The 23301-nt window shown below is 42.8% G+C and overlaps 2 protein-coding genes across 3 annotated transcripts in view; both read left to right on the forward strand.

The window, feature by feature from the left end:
- LOC310681901 (cytosolic phospholipase A2 epsilon-like) overlaps nt 1-20878 on the forward strand; it is a 41981-nt gene extending 21103 nt beyond the window's left edge. For both annotated transcript variants that reach the window (XM_083449938.1, XM_083449939.1), the window contains 12 exons: nt 2165-2245; nt 3337-3374; nt 4004-4139; nt 6750-6886; nt 8619-8841; nt 9500-9614; nt 10843-10980; nt 11856-11963; nt 13731-13928; nt 17514-17680; nt 18325-18511; nt 19686-20878. In XM_083449938.1, coding sequence (XP_083306064.1) covers nt 2165-2245; nt 3337-3374; nt 4004-4139; nt 6750-6886; nt 8619-8841; nt 9500-9614; nt 10843-10980; nt 11856-11963; nt 13731-13928; nt 17514-17680; nt 18325-18511; nt 19686-19906 — 1749 coding nt within the window. In that variant the 3' untranslated portion in view covers nt 19907-20878. The remainder of the gene's footprint in view (nt 1-2164; nt 2246-3336; nt 3375-4003; nt 4140-6749; nt 6887-8618; nt 8842-9499; nt 9615-10842; nt 10981-11855; nt 11964-13730; nt 13929-17513; nt 17681-18324; nt 18512-19685) is intronic.
- The window catches only part of PLA2G4F (phospholipase A2 group IVF), a 158080-nt gene that overhangs the window by 88598 nt on the left and 46181 nt on the right, over nt 1-23301 (forward strand). The gene's annotated exons all lie outside the window — the stretch shown is intronic.

Raw genomic sequence — 23301 nt, forward strand, 5'->3', positions numbered from 1 at the left:
GCAAAGCCCAGCTCTGTATCTGGCAAAAATGTCACCTCCAGGTTACGTATTCGTAATTAGTTTTATGTAGTCATAATGAGGCCATAGTAGTTGGTTTAAAACACAGAAATGCAAAAGCTGGCCTTTTAAGAATAGCATGTTCCATTGTACTGTACTTAAGAGATTCCCTGTGCAGGTGTCAACACATTCAGATGTTTGGAATGCAGCGAGCTAGGTTTAAAGGACCTAGAATCAGGTGCTCCCGTATCAATTGCTTATCAGTCAATGCAAACTTTCATGATCAGTTACACTTGATCATAGAGATGGAAGAGAAATTCAGTTTAGTTTGCCTTTAAGGAATCTACTTAATTTGTGGCGTGAGCCCGCAATCCCCCCCTCCTTAGTTCGCGAGTGGCTTTCTGAAATAGTACACAAACCAAAACACAGTCATCCTGCAAAATGTGTGCTTCTCTGAATTTTGCAACGCAGTTTTCCAGTCAAGTAATGCGTACCAAGAATGCATCTGCTAGGGTAAGTTGTGCATACAAATGCATATATCCGTGAAAACAATATAGAAAAAGGCATTATATTAGGGAAAATGGCTTTGCAAAAATGTGAGTATTAGGCAAAAATGCACTAACATGCTATTTTAAAAATGCAAACTGGTGAACTATTGAGAACTGAACCAAATATGGGAATAGTGAGAAACAAAGAGAAAATGATATTGATAAATTCATCCATCCCTAGTCATGACCCACTAAAACGAATAGAAGTTAGTTGTCCTACTGCTTTTGATGGGACTTAGTTATGAATATTTAGTAAAATCTTAAATACATCTGGGCCCTATTATCTCTAATAAAAACAAATGATAACCCCCCAGGAAGCTGGCAATGATTCATTCTGGCGCCTCACCACATTGCTGGTGGGTCTTGTATTTTTATGCTGTGAACCGTCCTGAGATCTACAAAGGGTGGTATACAAAATGAATGAATGAATGAATGAATGAATGAATGAAATCTCCACATATGGTGGGAATGTACAAAAGTGCAGCCTTTCTGGAATTTGATATTTAAAGAAATTAATAGAACAATTGGATGTCAAACCAGAATGAGCTTTATTAAATATATTTCAAGGCAGCAATCTGGATTTACATAATAAATAATTAGTAAGCCATTTATTGCCTGTTGTCTTTGTCCATGGAGTTTTCTTGGCAGGGATACTGGAGTGGCTTGCCGGTTCCTGCTCCAGGTGGATCACGTTTGGTCAAAACTCTCCACTATGACCTGTCCATCTTGGGTGGCCCTGCATGGCATAGCTCATAGCTTCTCTGAGTTATTCAATCCCCTTCGCCACGGCAAGGCAGTGATCCATGAAGGGGATCCATGAAGGGTCTTTTCCCATGAAGGCAGTGATCCATGAAGGGGATCCATGAAGGGTCTTTTCCCTAGAAAATACCCTGATGTTGGGAAAGATGCAGGGCACAATAAGAAGGGGATGACAGAGGACGAGATGGTTGGACAGTGTTCTTGAAGCTACAAACATGAGTCTGACCAAACTGCGGGAGGCAGTGAAAGACAGGAGTGCCTGGCGTGCTCTGGTCCATGGGGTCACGAAGAGTCGGACACGACTAAACGACTAAACAACAACAAGCCATTTATTTATTTATTAGTAAGCAACATAACCAGACACTGGAAAGACCTTTCTGACGCAACATTAGACAATTGGTATAAAACAGTTTGGGAAATATCCCTCCTTGAGAGATTAACAAATAAACTACAGTTGACATGTTTCCCCTTTGTTTTTGTTTAAACAAATTCATGAACTTAGAGCTTATACATTGAACACTAATAATGAATCGCATGCTGTAGATATTACTGCAAATTCAATATGCTATTTTTGTGATACACAAATGACATGCAAAAACTTGGTCTATTTATTTGTGTCATTCATTATTCCTGTGATTCTTGTTTTTCCAATAAGAATAATAATAGGAAAAAATGATGCAAATGGGGGAATTCTGCACAGAATTATGTAATTTAATTTGTGCTGTTTACACAATATATCCATTACTAGTAATTCTGCTCTCTAGTCATTGCAGTAGGAGACAGGCAACTTTTAGGTAAGCAATATGCCTTCTGGTTTTAAAAACATATTGTGTTGCGACCATTTGTTTTTCCTCCTTCAGTGTTCAGATAAAAGGCACACGAACTCCCTAACTTTGCCCTTGAATCAGCTTCGCATAGGAGAGAGAGTGGAAATATCAAACGTGAGTCCTGATTGCAAACAATTTTATTTTGTTTTCTATGTGGGTTGTAGTCCAGAACATCTGGAGAGCACCTGGTAAGGAAGATTGAAGAAATGTGCATGCACACGAAAGTCCATACCAATCACAAACTTATTTGGTCTCTAAGGTGCTACTGGAAGGAAATTCTTTATTTTGTTTCGACTATGGCAGACCAACACAGCTACCTACCTGTAAATAGAAAAAATGTGGTTTAGTAATTTGCTTGTCTGGATTGTAGCTGACCGTTGATTCTTCCAGTGGCGAGATCTGTATGTGTTCAAACCTTTTGTATGCATAGGACTCCACTCCCCATTATTTTTAATAGAGAGAGTTGATCCATTGGTCTGAAGTAATTTGCATGCAGATTTGGCCTTCTGTTGAAATGAATGAAGCAGCCATTTTGTGTGCAGGGAGCCAGTGTAAGCTTGAAAGTAGCTCTCAGATAGGGGCAAAATGCAGTGTACAAAGGTGCAGCAGATATACAGAGATGGACATTGTGGGTGTTACAGGTTTGAAATCTGAAACAGGTCAGAGAATGGATAAGCACTGAACCTGCATCTGCCGACTTATTCTTTATAACCTGAAGTTAACTCCTTGAATGATCTGTTGCATGAATGTTGTAAGTTACTGTTACAGTGGTACCTCGGGTTAAGTACTTAATTCATTCCGGAGGTCCGTACTTAACCTGAAACTGTTCTTAACCTGAAGCACCACTTTAGCTAATGGGGCCTCCTGCTGCTGCTGCACCGCCGGAGCACGATTTCTGTTCTCATCCTGAAGCAAAGTTCTTAACCTGAAGCACTATTTCTGGGTTAGCAGAGTCTGTAACCTGAAGGGTATGTAACCTGAAGAGTATGTAACCCGAGGTACCACTGTATATGCATTTTGTAAAGCATACTTCCCTTGTGTAAACTGAACTGATGGAGTCCGAGAGCAATGAATTGCAAGACATCACGTTAGGATGGTTCAACTTATTATTTATTATGATCATCAAGTTTGACTAATAAAGGAGGAGAACAAACAAAATTCTTTTGAAGATTATGGAAATCATAACTTTTTTATTTTTATTATAGGACAAAGCATATGATGTATTTGTGACAGCTGAAAACTGGTAAGCATTTTTCTCCTTGCAGTGACTTTGCAGTTCAATCTTTGCCGTGTGTGTGTGTGTGTATAAAATTTAAAAGAATTTGCAGCTTTCTGAAATTGCTTTAAAAGTAACCTTCCCTTCTGAGCATCCTTCTCTACTTGCCTTTTATAGGTATGCATGTAGTGCTAAAGTACTTTGTGTAGGAATGGGGGAAGGCATGGGTTCAACTTCTGATGTTTCAAGCTAGATCAGTGACAATTTTTCAAAATTTGACATAATTTCTCTTTTTGACATTTGGATTTTGAACACATTTTTTAAAATAAAAAACAAACAAACTCAGATTTGAATCTAGGATTTGTACTTCCACCTTCTAGATTCTTTAAACTGGTTGGCAGTTCTTCATTGTTTTCAACTTTGGCAGTTGCCTAATATGAAATATTATAAACTCACCAATCAAATGTGAAATATTGTTCCAAGTTCTTTATCAACTGCTGTTAAATACTGCATACCTTTACATGTCAGCTGTCAAATAGTGCCAAATACAAATTGTTGACAGCAAACATTGGAGTGCTGGAATTTCTTCAAATCATAATGCATATACTATGTGTATTTAGCTGCTCAGGTTTATGATATGAGTTTGTATCATTTAGCCAGAATGACCTAGACATGCGCTTGGGATTTGATGTATGCCCAGAGGAGCAGGACTTCATTTGTAAGCGCAAGAAATATGTTGCTGCTGCTTTGAAAAATGCTCTTAATCTTCAAGATGATCTGCAGGATGATGAGGTATAATGTCCGCCACAATGTAAGATGAGCAGAGAAAACGGTGGCAAAGGGATTCATATATGTCCATGCCACATGTTCATCCATGCATAATAATAATAATAATTTGGGAGGGCGTTCCACAGGGCAGGCGCCACTACCGAGAAGGTCTATTTCATATGGTCTAATTCATGCATAATATCTCACACATTCATGTATACTATTGTAACATAAAATAATTGTTTGCCGTACACATCTTTAAAGTTAATCCCTAGTGGGAGGAGGATGTGTGGAGAGTTGGGCCCTGAAGGGAGAGCTCTGGAAGTCTCTGGAGACAGAAAAAGAGTGAGAAGCCTAGATTGCGTGGACAGGCAGAGTCCCCAGATCCCTAGCGGTCCCCCCCATCATGTGGAATAATGACTCAAGACAACGTGCTATGGGATTAAATTGGCCACAACTTTATTAAATTTCAAATGTGGGTAGACCTTGGCTCAGGCATTGGGCGTTCTCCCCCCCAGTCCCCAGCCGGGGACCTAGGGAGCACCAGGGTTATCCAGTGTGTGTGTGTGGGGATGGGCCGGCTCTGGAGAACATATGTTCAAGCAGAGATAGCTGCCCCTGTTATGCCGCCGCCGCAGGGGAGAGCAATAACGACCTTTTGGCGTACGGTCAAAGCCTCCCTTCAGAAACCCCTTTAACGGGGAACCCTGGTATCGCCGTCGCAAAGAGGAAGATGGACTAAAGTATTCTGCCCAAGGCCTGATACCGCCAAAGTTGTGACGTTTTGCTACGGGAAAGGCGAAACCTGCCAATGCAGGAAAATTCCTTTCCGGCCCTTTAACAGCGACCTTAACATAGCAGCGCCCGAATACCTGTGAAGAAAAGTTAACCTGCACAATAAGACATTAACTGAGGGTGGGTAGGGTGGGAGAAGCTCTGGAGCCAAGTGAGGATTCCCAGGTAAGATCCTCCCTCTATTGTGTGGGCAGGTAATCCCTCCCCTACCTGGCCTGGTCTCCTTGGCAACGCTTCCCCAGGTGGGATTGGACAACTGACTGAGGTAGGCAGAGACCTCCAGGTATCCCACCTGAGGGAAGGTAAAGCCAAGCCTATGCTGATGGAGCCGCTCCAGATCTAGGGGCTGCGCGCGTCCACGCAAAGGGCGGCCCCCGTTTTAAGCGGGGAGCGGTCATTGTGTGAGCAGAAGTTGATAAATGATTCTGTTAAGATTTGTTTGCCCTAGTGTGCATTATTATACACTTGCCTGTATTCACCATTGTCAGAAATAATCTTCTTTAGGTCCCAAGGATCCTGAGAGTCCCAGGACTACCTGGGGGGACCTGTACCACTAGCTCTTGGAAATCCCTTTTCACCACAGGACACATTTTCTATCTCATATCCCATAATGTAGAGCCTTCCTGCCTACCTACACCATGTGGTTTCCCCCCTGTAGTGTATTGGTCCTCTTCACCAGTCTATGGTATTTTACAGTGTTTGCTTCCTGGTTTGGCATAACTGTGAACAGCCCAGAATTGCTCTTAGTCATTCTTTGCTCTGGCTGTGCTTGCAGCCAATCCACTTATCCTTCTGCCTTCACGTTTTCTCTCTCTTCCTCCTTCCGTAAGAGTATTGGCGTATCCTTTTTACTCCTTCTGTTCGCCTTCACTCATTAATTTCCTAGGACCCTCACTTCAACACTTCAGTGCCCTGAGTTTTGGGGATGCTATCAGCATCTGTGTAATGCTCCACAGCTGTTGTCATCTCCCCCAACTCACCTGTGCTTTCATGTGAGCAAGCTGGGAAACAGACAACTTAGGAGGCAGCCCAAGCAGCAGCAGCAGCAGTTCCTGCACCTTCCATTTTGATCAGTGGCGTTGCGTGGGTTGTCAGCACCCGGGGCAAGGCAAGTAATTTGTGCCCCCTAACCCGGGGCAAGGCAAGTAATTTGCACCCCCCGCCGCACTGTCCCTCCCCCAGATAGTCCCTCGCTCTCTCTCCGCACCGCACCGCATGCCTGGCACCCCCCCTCCACAGTGGGTGGCGACCCGGCGGCTCGGCTCGGATTTGCACAGCCAGCACTGCAATGAGAGAGAGTGAGTGAGCCAGGTAGGGGCAGAGAGCTGCGAGTGCGAGCGCGCCCCCCCGATGTTGCGCTCGGTGCGGCCGGCCCCCCCTGCACCCCCCACGCTACGCCACTGATTTTGATGCCCCCTCACTAAAGGCCAAAATGAAGCATGGTGCTCAGCAAATGGAAATGGCGAGGGCATTCCACAGCCAAGGTACCAGAACAAAAACCAAAATCCACATTTCTCCTCATTTTGTGATGCAGTTCTTCAACAAAAACTGTGTATCTTTGGCAAAATCGCATATAAAGATGTGTACTAAAATGCTGGCGAATATTGTGAGAACATTTTATTTAAATATATAGATAAATGGAAATGTAGTGAACTCAATTTAAGACCGAGGAAAGTTAGAGAAACTGAAATTGATAGAATCTTCCATCCCTGATGAGGTTTTCGGATATGTGATTAAGCTTTTTTTGTAAAAAAAAAAAAAAGAGTGTGTTTTTCTGCTCAGTCCTTCAATCTTCCCTCTTCTGCATATTTGTGAATAACTGCTCTCAAATTTATTCAGGTTCCCATTGTGGCTGTGATGACAACAGCAGGTGGCGTAAGATCCATGACTGCGATGTACGGCAGCCTATTAGCTCTCCAGAAGCTGAATCTCTTAGACTGTATTTCATACACCGCTGGTTTATCTGGCACAACATGGTAAGGAGAACATGGAGCAAAACTATTAGGGATGTATCCAGGCCTGCAGAATTTCCTTACAACCTTCTGCCATGGGGTAATCACATGAGGTGACGGCACATTTTATGTGTATCCCTTCAGTTGTTGTTTAGCGTTCAACATCCATGGGAAACTTTGTACCACATGAAATAGAAGCAAGCCTTTCTGTACCTCCCCTGGATAGCCCCTGCCACTCCTCCTTTGTTTAGCATAACAGTCACTTTATAAAACCAAACAATAAAAAAAAATATTTATGCCAATTTGTGCAATTTTACCACAGATTTTTTTTTTAAAAAGCACAAAATAAGCCTGGTGACTTCATGGTCTTGATTCAATGGAACCAAGCCTTGTCACCACAACTACCTCCCCATTTTTCAGATTTATTAATTAATGGAAAATATACTCAGTGTGATTAGAAAAACAGAAATAAAAAACTGAGTCTGTAGTTCTAGGGAAATGAAGTACTATATATATGCATTTCAAACATTGTCAGATGCTGAGACTAAACTGCAATGCAACACAATACAATCAGTTTCCTAGTCTTGATATGGCCATAGGCAACCCTTTTGAAAAGCTTCCGACCTAAGCAACAACAACTTACATTGTTTAGGAATCTTTAGCAACTTCCAAATCAGTTAAGAGTCAGATTATTATTATTATTATTTTGAGGAGAGGGTGGGTAACATGACCTTCGTTGCTGTTTGCAAAATCCTTGGAACCAAACAGTATTTCAGTGAAAACTTGTTTTATATATGAAAGTGATGTGGAAACTTATTATGAAAATTGGTGAGGATAATTTAACTTGTCCTTTGCTTCCCTGGATTGTTGATTGGGTGCAGATGTGTGATAAAATGCTGCTAACTGATTGGCAGGATGTTCTAGATGAGTTGCTCATTGAATAGTCACATCAACTAGGGATAGACCAGGCATCCCCAAATTTGGCCCTCCAGATGTTTTGGGACTACAACTCCCATCATCCCTAGCTAACATGACCAGTAGTCAGGGATGATGGGATTTGTAGCCCCAAAACATCTGGAGGGCTGAGTTTGGGATAGACAGTTCAGTCTAATTCACTTTCATATGTATTCATTTTAATTCTGTTCTGTTCCATTCCTGTTTTAATTTGCATTTCTGCCCCCATAAGAACTCTGAAGAACATTCTAACCCAGAAAAAAGACATACAGACAGACAGTTGTGGGGTGGCCCTAGGCCTGCCTTTTGACATTTATTTTCTTCTTTTTAAAACAGGTGATAGCATGGCTTCCTCTGAGTGGATTGAAAATGGGGCTGCAAACACTCCTGAGAGCAAATGTCTCTGGGACCAATATGGGTCCTTGAGAGAAATGGGATGTCCTTGTGTCCCATTGCTCTAGGGGCATTTACAGTCTCATTTTCAATGTGCACGGTGGCAGATGCTGTGCTTTCCAACTGCTTGGAGTAGCTATTATTATCTTTTTCAAAAGTTGTGCCTTTTTAAAAAAGCACCCCCAGACCACCTCAAGCAATTAGCTTTCTAAGGAAGGCTACATTCTGATCTGCACAATAGTCCATGGAGTGCAGATCAGGTGAGTTTGCCTTAGAACGTGGATGCAAAAAATTCCTTGAGCACCCGTAACACGATTAGCTGCTAGTTGATAAGTGGCCATTTGTATTTGCCCAAAGTCAGTGGCCAATTACAATTTTAGCTTCTCCTTTTTAAATTTATTTTCCTTAGGACCATGAGAAATTTATATGAAGATGCCAATTGGTCGCAAAAAGATTTGGAAGCGCATATCAGTGATGCTCGGAAACATGTCATGAAAAACAAGCTTTCCTGTTTTTCTCGGAGGCACTTAACATACTATGAAAAGGAAATCTGTCAGAGGCACCGAGATGGATATAAGCTATCTTTTATAGATCTCTGGGGGCTCATTATTGAATCCATGTTTAATGATGAGGTATTGTATTAATACTTTTTGGGGGTGGGTGGGAAGCATAATGTGGGCTGGCATATGGGGAAAATATGAAACAAATTAAGCACAGAAAGGGGAAAGGGTGTTTGCTATTATTTCTTTAATTTACATTGATAGCACACCAGTTGTGAAGAGTTGGGATGTAAACAAGAACACAAGCTTGCATCTAAATATATTAAAACATTGGGCAGTATCCATTGAACCATTTTCACCATCACAAGGAGATTTCGCTGGGCAATACAGCTTTTCTATCCTCTCTCTGTATGTCTCCTGTGTGCCCCACAGGAAGGTTATGGGGGACCCAGAACAGATTTATGGGGTATGCTTGGAGAGGAGACGTCAGGAAATCATAGAATTGTAAAGTTGTAGGGAACCCAAGAGTCATCTAGTCCAATCCCCTGCAATGAAGGCATCTCAGCTAAAGCATCCATAACAAGATCTCCCAACACTCTAGAGTACTGCCCGAGGTGGTACTGGCAACTGCAGTGGGAAGGAGGAATTGGCAGACATTGCCTCTCATAGGTAAGGAGCAAAGTCTGGGTCTGACCCAAGATGAGGATGCCAAGATGTATTATGATGGGTTCTCTGTGAAATTTATTTGGGTCAATGTCTCTTCTGCTGACTGCTGCTTTTTCCCAAACAGCCCAATCACCACAAGCTCTCAGATCAACGACAGGCTGTGAATCTGGGTCAGAACCCACTTCCCATCTACCTTGCTCTCAATGTCAGAGAAAGATACAGCACTCTAGATTTTAAAGGTAGGGACAAATTTTTTTGAGCTTGCTTCGAAGGCGGGGGGCCAGGTGAAGACTATTGGTTGACATTTCCCCACTAATAGATACTAAATCTCTTGGCGATGGTGCAGCACAGATTGTGTGTTGTGTACATTTTTATACAGAATTATACCTTTGTTTCAAAATCCTAAGAGAATCCTTGGATCTTGAGCGATTAATAAGTCCTGTCAGTCTCTGATACCACATCGAATGCTCTTGAGTACTCATTCTCCCTCATTTTAGGCCTGCTATATACTTGAAACAATGGGATGCGGGGGGCGCTGTGGGTTAAATCACAGAGCCTAGGACTTGCTGATCAGAAGGTTGGCGGTTCGAATCCCTGCAACGGGGTGAGCTCCCATTGCTCGGTCCCTGCTCCTGCCAACCTAGCAGCTCGAAAGCACGTCAAAGTGCAAGTAGATAAATAGGTACTGCTCTGGCAGAAAGGTAAACGGCATTTCCGTGCACTGCTCTGGTTCACCAGAAGCAGCTTAGTCATGTTGGCCACATGACCCGGAAGCTGTACTCTGGCTCCCTCGGCCAATAAAGCAAGAGTCGGCCACGACTGGACCTAATGGTCAGGGGTCCCTTTACCTTTACCTTTATACTTGAAACAATAATTGCATGGAAAGTGCTCCCATACAGTGGTAGCCCGGAGTACTGGCTTACTTTGTAAATTACTTTTGTTGCACAGAGAGTTTCCACTTCACTGTCAGCTACAGATGAAGGTGACCCATTTAGGAAGGTGTAGTAACACATTATGGCTGCCATGTGGAACAGTTGCTGCATGAATGCTGTTAGAGAGATATAAACAAAATATATTTAAAAAATTGTCCAGTAGCACCTTAGAGACCAACTAAGTTTGTTCTGGGTATAAGCTTTCGTGTGCATGCACACTTCTTCAGATACACTGAAACAGAAGTCACCAAACCCTTATATATAGTGAGAGGGTGGGGAGGGGTATTACTCAGAAGGGTGGTGGGAATGGGTGATTGGCTGATAGGTGTAGAGTTTCTGTAAGAGGGATGGGGAGTTGTGATTTCCAAATCCATTGAAATGGTTAATTATGATTATCACAGAGAGGTAGAATGCAGATTTTATTGCAGTGTTCCCTACAGTGTAATTATTACATCATTCATTTATTAGCTTTCTTACCTGTCTTTCACAATAATTATACTGTACTTAACAAATATTTTTATATGGTTGTTTGCAGAGTGGGTGGAATTTACTCCCTATGAAGCAGGCTTCTTGAAATATGGAGCTTTCATTAACGTGGAACATTTTGGAAGTCAGTTCTACATGGGCCACTTGACAAAGAAGCTGCCGGAATCTGAGCTCTGTTACATGCAAGGTGACTTATTACTATTTATGAAATTTGAATACCGCCCTTCATCCACAGATCTCAGGGTGGTTCGCAACATAAAAATACAATATAAAAGCACAAAATACAATATGCAGTGTAAAAGCACAAGATAAAAACAAGAACAAAAAACCCCAAAAAGAAATAACCCCTCTCCCACAAATACATTTAATAGAAATATAAAATGTTAATCAGCCAAAGGCCTGGTTAAAGAGGAACATTTTCGCCTGGCACCTAAAGGAGTATAATGAAGGTGCCAGCTGAACCTCCCTGGGGAGAGCATTCCACAGATGGGGAGCCACTGCAGAGAAGGCCTGTTCTTGTGTTGCCTCCTCCTGGATCTTTTGTGGAGGAGACACACGAAGAAGGGCCTCAGATGCTGAACACAGAGTCATATGGAGAGAGGTGGTCTTTGAAGACCTGAACAGAGATACCAACAAAATCTATATTGTTTTAGTTGCCTGTATTTTGAAATTGACTCCTTACCACTCACATGGTTTTTTTTTTTTTTTACTATATACTCATCTTTCACACATTTCTGATGGGAATGAGAACTGCACTACAGGCTTTTTTCCCAGCCAGAACTCAGTTCTGGCACCTCTCAGATGGGCACCATTGCCATTATAAAAGAATAAGGGAGGCATTTGTGATGAGTTCTGGCACCTTTTCCCCCTAGAAAAATAGCACTGACGACAGGAAATAGTAAACAAAGTAATTAGTAAAATATTAGTGAACATGATATCCATTTCAAAACAATAAATGAAAGAAACAAATGCAACACCCTCTTTACCTTCATCTAGAAATTACATCAAAGCTCTGAGATCAAATGGTTTTTATTTTACTTTTGCATTTTCTATGTTTCTCAGGCATGTTGAGTAATATATATTCCCAGAGTTTGCTGGATGCATTGTATTTAGCTGACTGCTCAGAAGACTTCTGGCACAGGTGGACAAGAGACAGAGTGGTGGATATTGGTCAGTAGAACATCATTTCTTCTTTGGTTAACGTACCTTGGGCTCTGTCATGAGCCACACAGCACTGTTGGGATCAAGCTTGGGTTGGCCGGCTCTGATGGAGGAGGAAGAAACAGGGAAAGAGCTGAACTGGTGGAACATGTGTTGGAGGGGGGGGGGGCGAATCTCTCCTTCCCACTTCAGTCACTTTGGAAGGGAGAGCAGGATGCTGGCTCCCCCTCTCTGACCTTCCTGCAGAGCAGAGAGCCTTAGTGGAGACTGGGGAAGACTTTGATCAGCTATGGCAGGAGCCTGAACAGGAGGCTGCAGTCTTGTTGCCTATAACTGGGCACCACCTTCACAGATGGGAACAGATACAACCACCCCACAAGGCTAGAGAGTCTCAAATGACCACTCCATACCTCCTTTTAAAAGCTTGGGGGTGGGAAAGTTCATTGGGACACCTGTTTCTGAACACCGGAATTGTGACTCTTGAGCACTGTGTCTACTGCTGAGCATGTGTTTTTACCTGCTTAAATAAAGATATCTTTCTTCCAAGTAAGACATTCTGGGAAGATCCACATTATACATTTAAGGTGCATGCAATGCACATTTAAAGTGCACAACTTCCTCTCAAGGAATCTCAGGGACTGTGTTAGGAGGCAACTGCTAGGCGCTAAGGTCCCTTTGCCCTCCCCAATAAAATATTTGAGGGGACCGAGCCCCCACAAAGTTAATGGCCATTTCCCTTCAAATGGTACAGTCATGTGATCGATTATGCAGGGTGTGGCTTACCTACCCCTTGCAATATTTTTTTCATCTTGGCACCCCTGGGAACAGTAGTTTATTAAGGGTACTGGGAATGGTCGGTCTGTGAGGAGGAAACTACATTTCCCGTGGTCTTTAGCAAACAGTTGGATCTTAGTTTTGTTATAATTTATAGTTAAATGCCATGATTTATAGTTAAATGCCCAAAGCTAGTAAATTATTTTGGCCTATTTTGGATCATTAAAGTAGAGGATAATTTAACCTAATTGTTGCTGTTAATAGTAAAGGTAAAGGGACCCCTGACCATTAGGTCCAGTCGTGGCCGACTCTGGGGTTGTGGTGCTCATCTCGCTTTATTGGCCAAGGGAGCCAGCGTACAGCTTCTGGGTCATGTGGCCAGCATGACTAAGCCACTGCGCATGGAAACGCTGTTTACCTTCCCGCCAGAGCGGTACCTATTTATCTACTTGCACTTTGACGTGCTTTTGAACTGCTAGGTGGGCAGGTGCTGGGACCGAGCAGCGGGACCTCACCCCGTCACAGGTATTTGAAACGCCGACCTTCTGATCAGCAAGTCCTAGGCTCTGTGGTTTAACCGACAGCGCCACCTGCGTTCCGCAGCAGTTAATAGTAGCAGCAGTAAAAAGATAAAAAGGTAAAGGACCCCTGGATGGTTAAGTCCGGTCAAAGGCGACTATGGGGTTGCAGCGCTCATCTTGCTTTCAGGCAGAGGGAGCGCACAGAAACACCATTTACCTTCCTGTCGCAGTGGTACCTATTTATCTACTTGCACTGGTGTGCTTTTGAACTGCTAGGTTGGCAGAAGCTGGGACAGAGCAATGGGGGCTCACCCCATTGTGGGGATTCGAACCGCCAACCTTCTGATCAGCAATCCCAAGAGGCTCAGTGGTTTAGACCACAGTGCCACCTGCTTCCCCTAGTAGCAGCAGTAGCTATATTGGTACTATCAAGGTGCATTTTGAGTAAGGGATCTAAACAAAATTGTCATGTGTTCCACAGAAGATGGTACTCTGCCCAGCATGCTTCACCGGCCAGATGTGCAGCCAACACACCTCTTCACCCCCAGCGGAAGCCTCACCGATGTGCTTAGAGATGTTGTAACAATGCGGCCAATTGTTGCAGAATATGGCAATTTCATGAGGGGCCTCCAAGTCAACGATAAATACTTGGAGAATGACAGGTTTTCAATGTGGAAAGGTAATTTCCTGGATGTCACATGTTTCTCAGCTGAGGAGAAACAGCTAATCCTCTGCCTCCTTGGTCAACAGTTGCCAGCTCCCAAGTTAGCCTCCACTTCTTTTTCCACCCACATTTCAGTTAATCAGCCTCTTTGCCCAGTAGTAGTGGCAGGGCAGAAATAGCCTCAAGATGGTGCTGGGCTGCACAAAAGTTCCCTGATCAAGGGCCACATCCTCTTCACAGAATTATAGAATTGTAGAGTGGGAAGGGATCCTGAGGGCATCCAACTCCCGCAATGCAGGAATCTCAACTAAAGCATCTATGACAGATGGCCATCTGCTTAAAAATCCCAATGAAGGAGATCCAGGACCTCCCAAGGGAGTCCATTCCACTGTTGAACAGCTCTTGCTGTCAGAAAGTTCTTTCTGATGTTTATATGGAATCTCCTTTCTTGTAACTTGAAGCTATTGGTTTGGGTCCTAGCCTATGGTTACCAGATTTTTTTCAATGAATCTGGGGACACTTTTTTTTTTAAGCTGAGTAGCAACAGGGAGTCAGTAGTGGGGATAGTGAGGCAAAAGACCCTGGGCCCAAGCACACGTGCATATTGTATAAAGGTGCAAAGCCCTTCTTTTGCACCCTGTGAAACATAAATGTGCAGAGTTTTTTTTATAAAAACTGGGCAATGGCGCGCCGCCTGCCCGTGACTCCCGAGCCTTCCCTGATCTCCTCCCCCCTTTGTTTTGACAGATCAGGGGAGGCTCAGGAGTCATGGGCAGGCAGTCATTGCCCAGGAGGGGCCAGCCTGGTAGTGTAGTTGGCTCTGGCTGGCTTCAGGAGATGCTCGCTGCCGTGGCGCAGGAAAAATGGCGGGCTCGATGGCAATGAGCAGCGCTAACAGCCTGGCTCTGGGCTGCTGAGGCTGCTGTTGCCACGTTTCCCTGGGACAGATTTGCAAATCTGGGGACATTCCGGGGACAGAATTTGTCCGGGGACAGATTTGCAAACCCGGGGACTCTGGAGTAGGTGAAAACAAGCTTGCTTCATCTTCAGCGCTCTCCTTGCATTGTTTATTCTGTTATCACCAGTTTGGGCCCTGCTTTCCTTTTGAGTGAAGGCAGAGGCAAAGTAGGTGTTGAGCAGTTCTCTCTTCTCTCCGCCACCTAACTGCATTTCTCTGTCTTCTCCACGCAGAAGACCTAATACTTGCTTGTGTCAAGGTATTAAGTTTTAGGAAGGCAGAAGCTGCCAGTAAATGCTGGAATATGCTAGAACATTCTAGTGGGGCTGTAATTTTCCAAATTGCACAAAGCAAACACAGCTCTTGTTTTGTGTCTTATATTAGTGTCTTATCTTTGTGTCAAGGCCACTGGGAAGGGTATATCTGCTGCCCAGTGAGCAGTTTCTCACTCTTCTACTGACTTCTATTCCTTACTTTCTTTTTATATTCATGCAGTGTTATTTTTTATGCTGTAACTGGATTTTTATCTAAAGTGAGCTAAGTTGAGCCTTGCTAGTGACCTAGCAAAGAATTGTAAGATTTATGCCTGTTGGCTACTCTTGTATATGATTCCTTTGTGATTTCCCCTTTCTTCCATTTTGTAATAAATGCCCTTCTTAAATCTCAGTTCTCCTTATGCAGCCACACTGATTTTTTTAGATGCCTCCCAATTTTCTTTCTTATTGGAATTGTCTGCATTTGTGCCTTCAATGGTTCACCTTTAGGAACTCCCATCTTGGACTCCCTTCTGTTTGAGTATTTCTAATCATGGGATCTCACCTAGTAGTTCCTTAACCTTTTTGAAATCAGCCTTCTTAAAGTGCACATCGACTGCACTCAGCTTTCCATTGCCTCTTAAAATGAAGCTCAATAGGACATGATCCCTTCCTCACAGATTTCCCAGTACTTCCACTTTGTTGATCAGTTCCTTCCTGTTGGTGAAAACCAGGTAAAAGATAGATGATTCCTTTGTTGCTTCTTCTACTTTCTGGGAAATGAAATTCTCATACAGTGGTGCCTCGCAAGACAAAATTAATTCGTTCTGCGAGTTTTCTCGTTCTACGAGTTTTTTCGTCTTGCGAAGCACCAATGTGTATTGACAGTTTCCCATAGGAATGCATTGGTGGTTTAAAAAAAAAAAAGGCGCAAGACGTTTCATCTTGCGAAGCAAGCCCATAGGGAAATCCGTCTTGCGAAGCAGCTCAGAAAACGAAAAACTCTTTCGTCTTGCGAGTTTTTCGTCTTCCGAGGCATTTGTCTTGCGGGGCACCACTGTAATTACAGGGAGAGTATTTGTTGAAAACAGATACAACAGAAGTGAGATTAGACTGGGAATGCTAAAACAGAGCATGTTTGGAACCTGTGCAGCCAGTCATTCTTCATTTCTTCCTTGACTGTTCTCCCTCTTGTTCCTTGTACACCCAGAATACATTATGCAGATACATTACATTTTACATTAACAATTATTCTGAGGTTCAGGCTTTCCAGAAACACTTCATGCTTGTCTGTTTCCAAGAACTGGAGTAGCAAAAGAAGAAACGTAAGGGAGGTTTGAAGGAATGGCATTACAACCACGTTGTTTTAGTCATGGTGACCTGGGATCCTCTTTGGTTATTTAAAAGATGAACCTAGGGAGTGGTGTAGAGGTTAGAATGTTGGACTAGGACCTGGGAGACCAGGGTTCAAATCCCCATTCAGCCATGAAGTTGACTGGGTGGTCTTGGGCTGGACACTCACTCTCAACCTAACCTCTTGTTGTGGGAATTAACTGGGGAGGCAGCAAGCTATGTACCCCACCTTGAGTTCCCTGGAGGAAAGGTGGGATATACAGTAAATGCAATGATTCTTTAAAAAGAAATTATTAAGCATTTCAAAACAAATATTTTGTAAATGTATTAACAGAAAAACAATCATAAGGCATGGGGGAAAGAATTGCTGTTGATAACAATGCTGTACTAATAAGCACAATTTAAAATGTTTATCGCTCCCTCTCCACTAACCCTACAGCAGGATGCATTCTGGTTTCTCTGAATTTAATCTGCTAGGGTTTAGTATGAACTATACAGTGGTACCTCGGTTAAAGACGCTTCAGGTTACAGACGCTGCAGGTTACAGACTCTGCTAACCCAGAAATAGTACCTCGGGTTAAGAACTTTGCTTCAGGATGAGAACAGAAATCGTGTGGCGCCAGCAGGAGGCCCCATTAGCTAAAGTGGTACCTCAGGTTAAGATCAGTTTCAGGTTAAGGATGGACCTCCAGAACAAATTAAGTTCTTAACCCAGGTACCACTGTAAAGGCAAACTAAGTTAAATAATTTGGGGTCTCGGGCACATAGTTTCTTTCTTGATAGGTCTATCATTGCTTTGTTGGATCAACTGAAATTTCAAAAGTTGAAGGAAAAAAATGAAAGTATAAAAGGTACTTGTTATCAAAAGAGGCATCTATGTAGAGAATATAAACAATGAATAGGTAAATTAAGGCTGCACTGTAGTAGCATTAACCTGTTAATGATACATAATTAATTGAGTCCTCCTGGTCTTTAATAACATATATGAGTTTTCTTTGCAACATTGCATATAATGCTAAAGAATTTGCCTTTCAGATACTGTACTAGATAATTTCCCCAACAAGTTGAATGAAACACCAGAATATTTGGAACTGACAGACACAGCTTTTTTCATCAATACCAGCTGCCCACCGCTTCTGAGGCCAGAGAGGAAAGTGGACCTTATTTTGCATTTAAATTATAGTGGAGGATCACAGACATTGGTGAGAAGATTCTTTTTATTATCTTTAGCAACTTGACCATAACCATTCGTCTTTTCATTATTTTTTTACTTCAAATATTAACAGAAGACTGGAAGAGCTTGAAAAAGAACTTGTGCTATGCCATATAGTTATTTGGTGTAGCTTCACATTTGATATAAAAATGGATTATTTTCTTCTTCTTCCAAGGATGACTGAGTCATATGGAGTAATGCTGGGGGGGGGGGGCAGGCAGGTGGTCCCCATTTCTCCCTCCCACCAAAGAGCTAGCTTCAGCTTTTTACATAGTCTTCTTACAAGGGAAGTAATGCGGAGAAAGATGGCTTTGCTTTCTGATCCTCAGTATTTTCATGGAAAGAAAGAACAAGCAAAAGAGAAACAGCCCCTGGGAGAGGACAGTGGACATCCTAGACAACTGGACCTTGGACAATTATTATTGTGTCCTCCTCCTTCATCATCACCATTTTATATACTCATAGTGCTAGAAAATCTGATCCACCTACCTATGCCAAGACAAGAGTACCCATACCCCAAATATCCCTGATAAGTGCCATATCATCCTTCTAGTGCAACTACTAGCTTTTGAGAAAGGAAAGCTGTAACCATATCTCTTTGGGTTCTGATGTTGTTCATGTTTAATGCTCTAGCCATTGGATCTAGCTACAAAATACTATGCGGAGCAGGGCATTCCATTTCCCAAGGTTGTGCTGACAGATGAAGACAGGAAGCATCTCAAGGAATGCTACCTCTTCGACAAAGCAGAGAGTACAAAGGCTCCCATATTGCTGTATTTTCCCCTGGTATGCGATACCTTCCAAAAATACAAAGCTCCTGGTGAGTAAAGAAGAGCAATAGTCTTCCTGAAGACAACATGACTTTCTTATCTGCTTATTTTCATGACTGACAAACACACACAGGCTGGGATCAAAAGAGAGGACATATGCAGGAGAGAGCAAAAAAAGCTCTATGCATACCCAGACTTTCCCCTTTTGACAATGGCACTCTATGCTGCCCAGGTGAAAAGCCACTGCTCAATTTGAAAAGTGTGTTGTCCCTTTGGCAGTGGAAACAGAAGAGCAGCTCTGGGTGTGTGAGGTGCTGTCCTCCATCTGCATGGTGGCTCTTTGGATCATGTACCCTGGGTTCTATGTAGCATCCTCACTTCAATCTGTCTTCTTTTGTTCCACTGACTCATCATCTTTTATCCCCAACCCAGTCTCCATTATCAAATCTTCCTTCTAGCTTCTAGCCTTCAACTTCTAGCTTTCAACCCATTCACTCAGCACTTGTTGCACTGCTGCATTAAAAACCGAGATGAATGTGGCAGGTGGAGATCTTCTCCCCTTTATTATAAATACATACAAATATAGACCATAAACACAATTGCCCAACCACCACAACCTCAAATTGGTTTCAGTTACCTTCAAGATTTTCCTCATCTCAGCCATTCTGACAGCGTGTTTTACCAAGATGAGGTTGTGTCAAATAGCCTAGTAATGGGCAGAGATTTCTTGCCAGTTTCTCACTGGAAACTGAAGTGGCTGAGCAATTAACAAGCAGTGATGAATATGCTCATAATCTCCTCTCTGACTCCTTGATAAGAATGTGAAGCTTGGCTGCTCTTGCGAGGCATTACACCCCCCCTCAACTTATTTCAATGTTCTAATGAAATTAGAAGTTATTGACCAGGGACGGGGGGGGGGGGGGGGAAGCTTGTGGCTCTCCATACAATGTTGGACCCACAAGCCCCAGCCAACATGGTCAGTGGTCAGAATAGTAAGAGTTATAGCTCAACAGCATCTAGGGCGCCAGAGGTTCCCCAGCTCTGGTTTATTTAGGGGCGGCATTTTCTGAAAATCCTGATGTTGAGCTTATCCACACACATCCCCCCCCCCCAAATCTTTCTCTTTGATCTTGATGCGAAGTGATTCTACTAAAATGGCAAAAAGATAATTGCATATCATATGGATTATAACACACATTATTTCCTTCCATCTTGTTTCCATAGGTGTAGAACGCAGTCCTAGTGAGATGGAGGAAGGCCAAATTGATGTCAGCAGCACTGTATTTACCCCATTTGCTACTGGCGCACTGCAGTATTCAGAGGCTAATTTCAACAAGCTGTTAAATTTGACCAGCTACAATATCCTCAATAATCAACATATGATTCTTCAGGCTCTGTGTACAGCAGTACAACGGAAGAAGCAGCAGAAGCAACAGTCTCTATGACTCTCTTCTTAACCCTCTCCAAATGTATTTTCTGCATTTTCTGCCACTTGCCAGTATTACAGAAATGGGAACTTGCTAATTATTATTTGTGATTTATGTGCCCCAAGTGTACCAAGGTGCTTTGTTATTTTGTTTGCATACAAATATGGTAGGAAACAAATTGGGAGATAGTGACTGAGAGATATCTACTCGCAATTGGTCACCAATGAGGGGCTGGAACATGGTCATCTTAGGCTCAAGTCCAGCACTACAGAGGCTTTGCTAAAATATAGACCTGAGTTATATTGCCTCAGCAACCGAAGCTTAATGACAAAAGCCATTGACAAAATACAAATATCTATAATAGGCCTCTAAGCTTCAGGTCTTGTTCATAAATGCATGATTGTCAGTTGATGATGGCAATATGAAGCAGCCATTACCAATCAAACAAACCAGAACAGAACTCCCCTCTCACTTAATATTAACCCAGATACAATACCTTGAAATGGAGAAAGTTTGCATGTTCAGCACGAGCTCATTGAATGAGACCAATATGATATCAAGTGATGTACATATAATGTGAATTTGTTCTCAGAATCTTGTAGAGATATGATCTTGGTTTTCAATACTATGAACTATCATGAAGCAATGGAGTGTTCATATGTGAATCAGCCTTCCCTATGTGAAAATTCAGATTGAGAAATACTGTACTGTTATGAATTTGGTGGTGCCAGACCTCTAAATTCCTGAATCCAGTAAGTGCTAAAAGCTAATCAGGCCAGGCTAGCTTCCTGTGTTCAGGTAATTGCCTGGGCGAAGGGCCATTAAATGAGAACAAAGGGAAATGTGATGGGCCATTAAGAAAGTAAAAGAGAGGGGTTGAATGGGTGGGGCTCCTTGCTCAAGCTCTTAGATAGTTAAAAAGACAAAAGTCAGAGTTTAAAGTGAAGTGTGTGTAATGTCACCTAGAGGTAAAGTTGCAGGCTAGAAAGGGGAAAAAACCACAAAGCACAGTGTTTGAATCAAAGACTGTAGCTATGGGGGTGTTAATTCTATGAATCCCTCCATTGCAGGCTCAGGTTTTATATGTGTGTAAATAAACCATATATCTTAAAGACACCACTGTCTCTGCTGTGCCTCATTCCCAAAAGGAAAAACGAACTCTGGGTAAGCGCTTGGAACCCCTGAAATCTTGCACAGCTCAGAGATTGGGGTGGCATGCAACCATATATATATATTTAAGTATTATGTTTACAAAGTTGTAATTCAAATAAGTCATATAAACTTGTAACAAAGAAAAGAAATACAAGAATGGGACACTCTCCCCCCATAATTTCCTCATCTATTATCATGATCACCAAAAAGATTACAACAAATAAAAAAGGATCATCAGCACAATCTTAGCTTCAATATGCACAGCTACCTGGAGACCTGTGTTAATTCTCTTTCCACAGAATAAGATAAGATGAGCTTTAAGGCTAACCTTGGGCCTCACTCTCTGTGTCATGCCTAAGACCACTAGACATATAACCCCCAAAGGATCATGCATCTTGAACAGCTATATGACTGGGAGAAAGATGGGGAGAAGCCACCAAGTTTATACTACAAAGCCAGGATGCATTCCCACCAAAAAACACACATTTTCTTTTGTTGGTTGACCTCAGCAGTGGATGGGGTGGTGGTGACATGGCATCCAGCTAACCCCTGGTTGGTTGTGTCACTGCTGCTTACTGAGGATGGCATGGTGCAAACACATCAGTGGAGCCAATTTGGTGCTCCCATTGGTGCATTGGCTGCCTTGCCACCCCTTGCCCCTCTCCTCTGGCACTGTGGTCTAAACTACTGAGCCCCTTGTGCTTGCTGGTCAGAAGGTCAGAGGTTTGAATCCCCACAACTGGGTGAGCTCCTGTTCCTCTGTCCCAGCACCTGCCAAGCTAGCAGTTCAAAAGCATACCAGTGCAAGTAGATAAATAGGTACCACTGCGGTGGGAAGGTAAGCAACATTTCTGTGCACTCTGGTTTCCATCATGGTGTTCCATTGCACCAGAAGCGGTATAGTCATGCTGGCCACATGACCCAGAAAGCTGTCAGCTCCCTCAGCCTGAAAGCGAGATGAGCGCTGCGACCTCATAGTCACCTTTGACTGGACTTAACCATCCAGGTGTCCTTTTTTTTTAACCTTACCTAGTAAGCAGCAGCAACATGCCTGGAGGTCAGGTGAGCACTGTGGCTGCCCCACCATGCCACCTGCTATTGGTCATTCCTGTATTATCATTTCAGGTGAAAAACAATACGGAATATGCTACATGTCACTACCATGGCAAATGGTGGAGGTGTTGGCTTGCAAATCCAGGACCGATGGCCACCAAGACATTGTTCAGCTTCCCAGTTGGGACAGGCAACACACCTTTTATTCAATGTTGCCTTGTTAAGTAGACATCTGATTGCTTTTGCGCTGTCCATTTGCAGTTTCTGTCACACATATTTTGGATCAGCCCCTGTCTACTTGCCGTGGTAGTAAACAATAGCTTATTTTTCACTTAATCTCTAAAAATAATTTCAGCAGTCTCTTGGCTACCACCCCATGAATTTTGAGGGTGGTGAAGTGCAGGCAGGATCAGGGTCACATATAAACCAATCCAAGGGTTGTGCTTGTTCTCATGTTGATTTCTCATTCAGCTGGACTAGTGAGGTCAGCACATATAGCACAGCAACTCTTTATAGTATGAGTAACAGTGATGTACGCTGTTCCTCCTACCTTCTCCACTAGATACTGCTCCTGCACTTCCCATGCAATGCTGTTGATAACAGAGCCTCCGTTAGTGTCTTGTCTAGTGATGGGGGAGAATTTCAATTCAGGTCATATATAAAGATGAATTTATCAAATTCACACTTTCCAAAACAGTATGAGAACCAAAACACAGCGATCTTTTGAATTTTGCACTTCTCTGAATTTTGGGGTGCATTTCTGCAACTAAAGAATGTTTACAAACATGCACATATTAGGGGACATTGCTTGCAAAAATATGGTGTCAAAGCTGCATAAACGTGTTTATTAGGAGAAATTCACACTAAAACACTGAGAGATTTTCATGAAGTTTGCTTTTTAATCACAAATTGCTGCAGAAAGGTGGGGAACTGAATTTAAAATTGGATAAATGAGAAGTTGAGAGAGCTGAAATTGACAGAACCTTGACTGTTCCTACTGTTCCTACATCCTTGATGTATCTGAAGTGTGCTCTCACGTGCCTTTTCAGGGCTGATTCACATTCGCATATCTCCCACTTGCTGCAGCGGAAAGACTATGTTTGAATCACCAAAGCTGTCAGCAGCTGGAGTCATGCCTAGGTCAGCAATAAAAGAAGGCACTAAATGTCAGTGAAGTTAGCTCTTTATTCAAGGCTTTCTACTCAGCA

This window comes from Podarcis tiliguerta, assembly GCF_965153285.1.
Source record: "Podarcis tiliguerta genome assembly, chromosome: 1".
Classification (NCBI taxonomy): domain Eukaryota; kingdom Metazoa; phylum Chordata; class Lepidosauria; order Squamata; family Lacertidae; genus Podarcis; species Podarcis tiliguerta.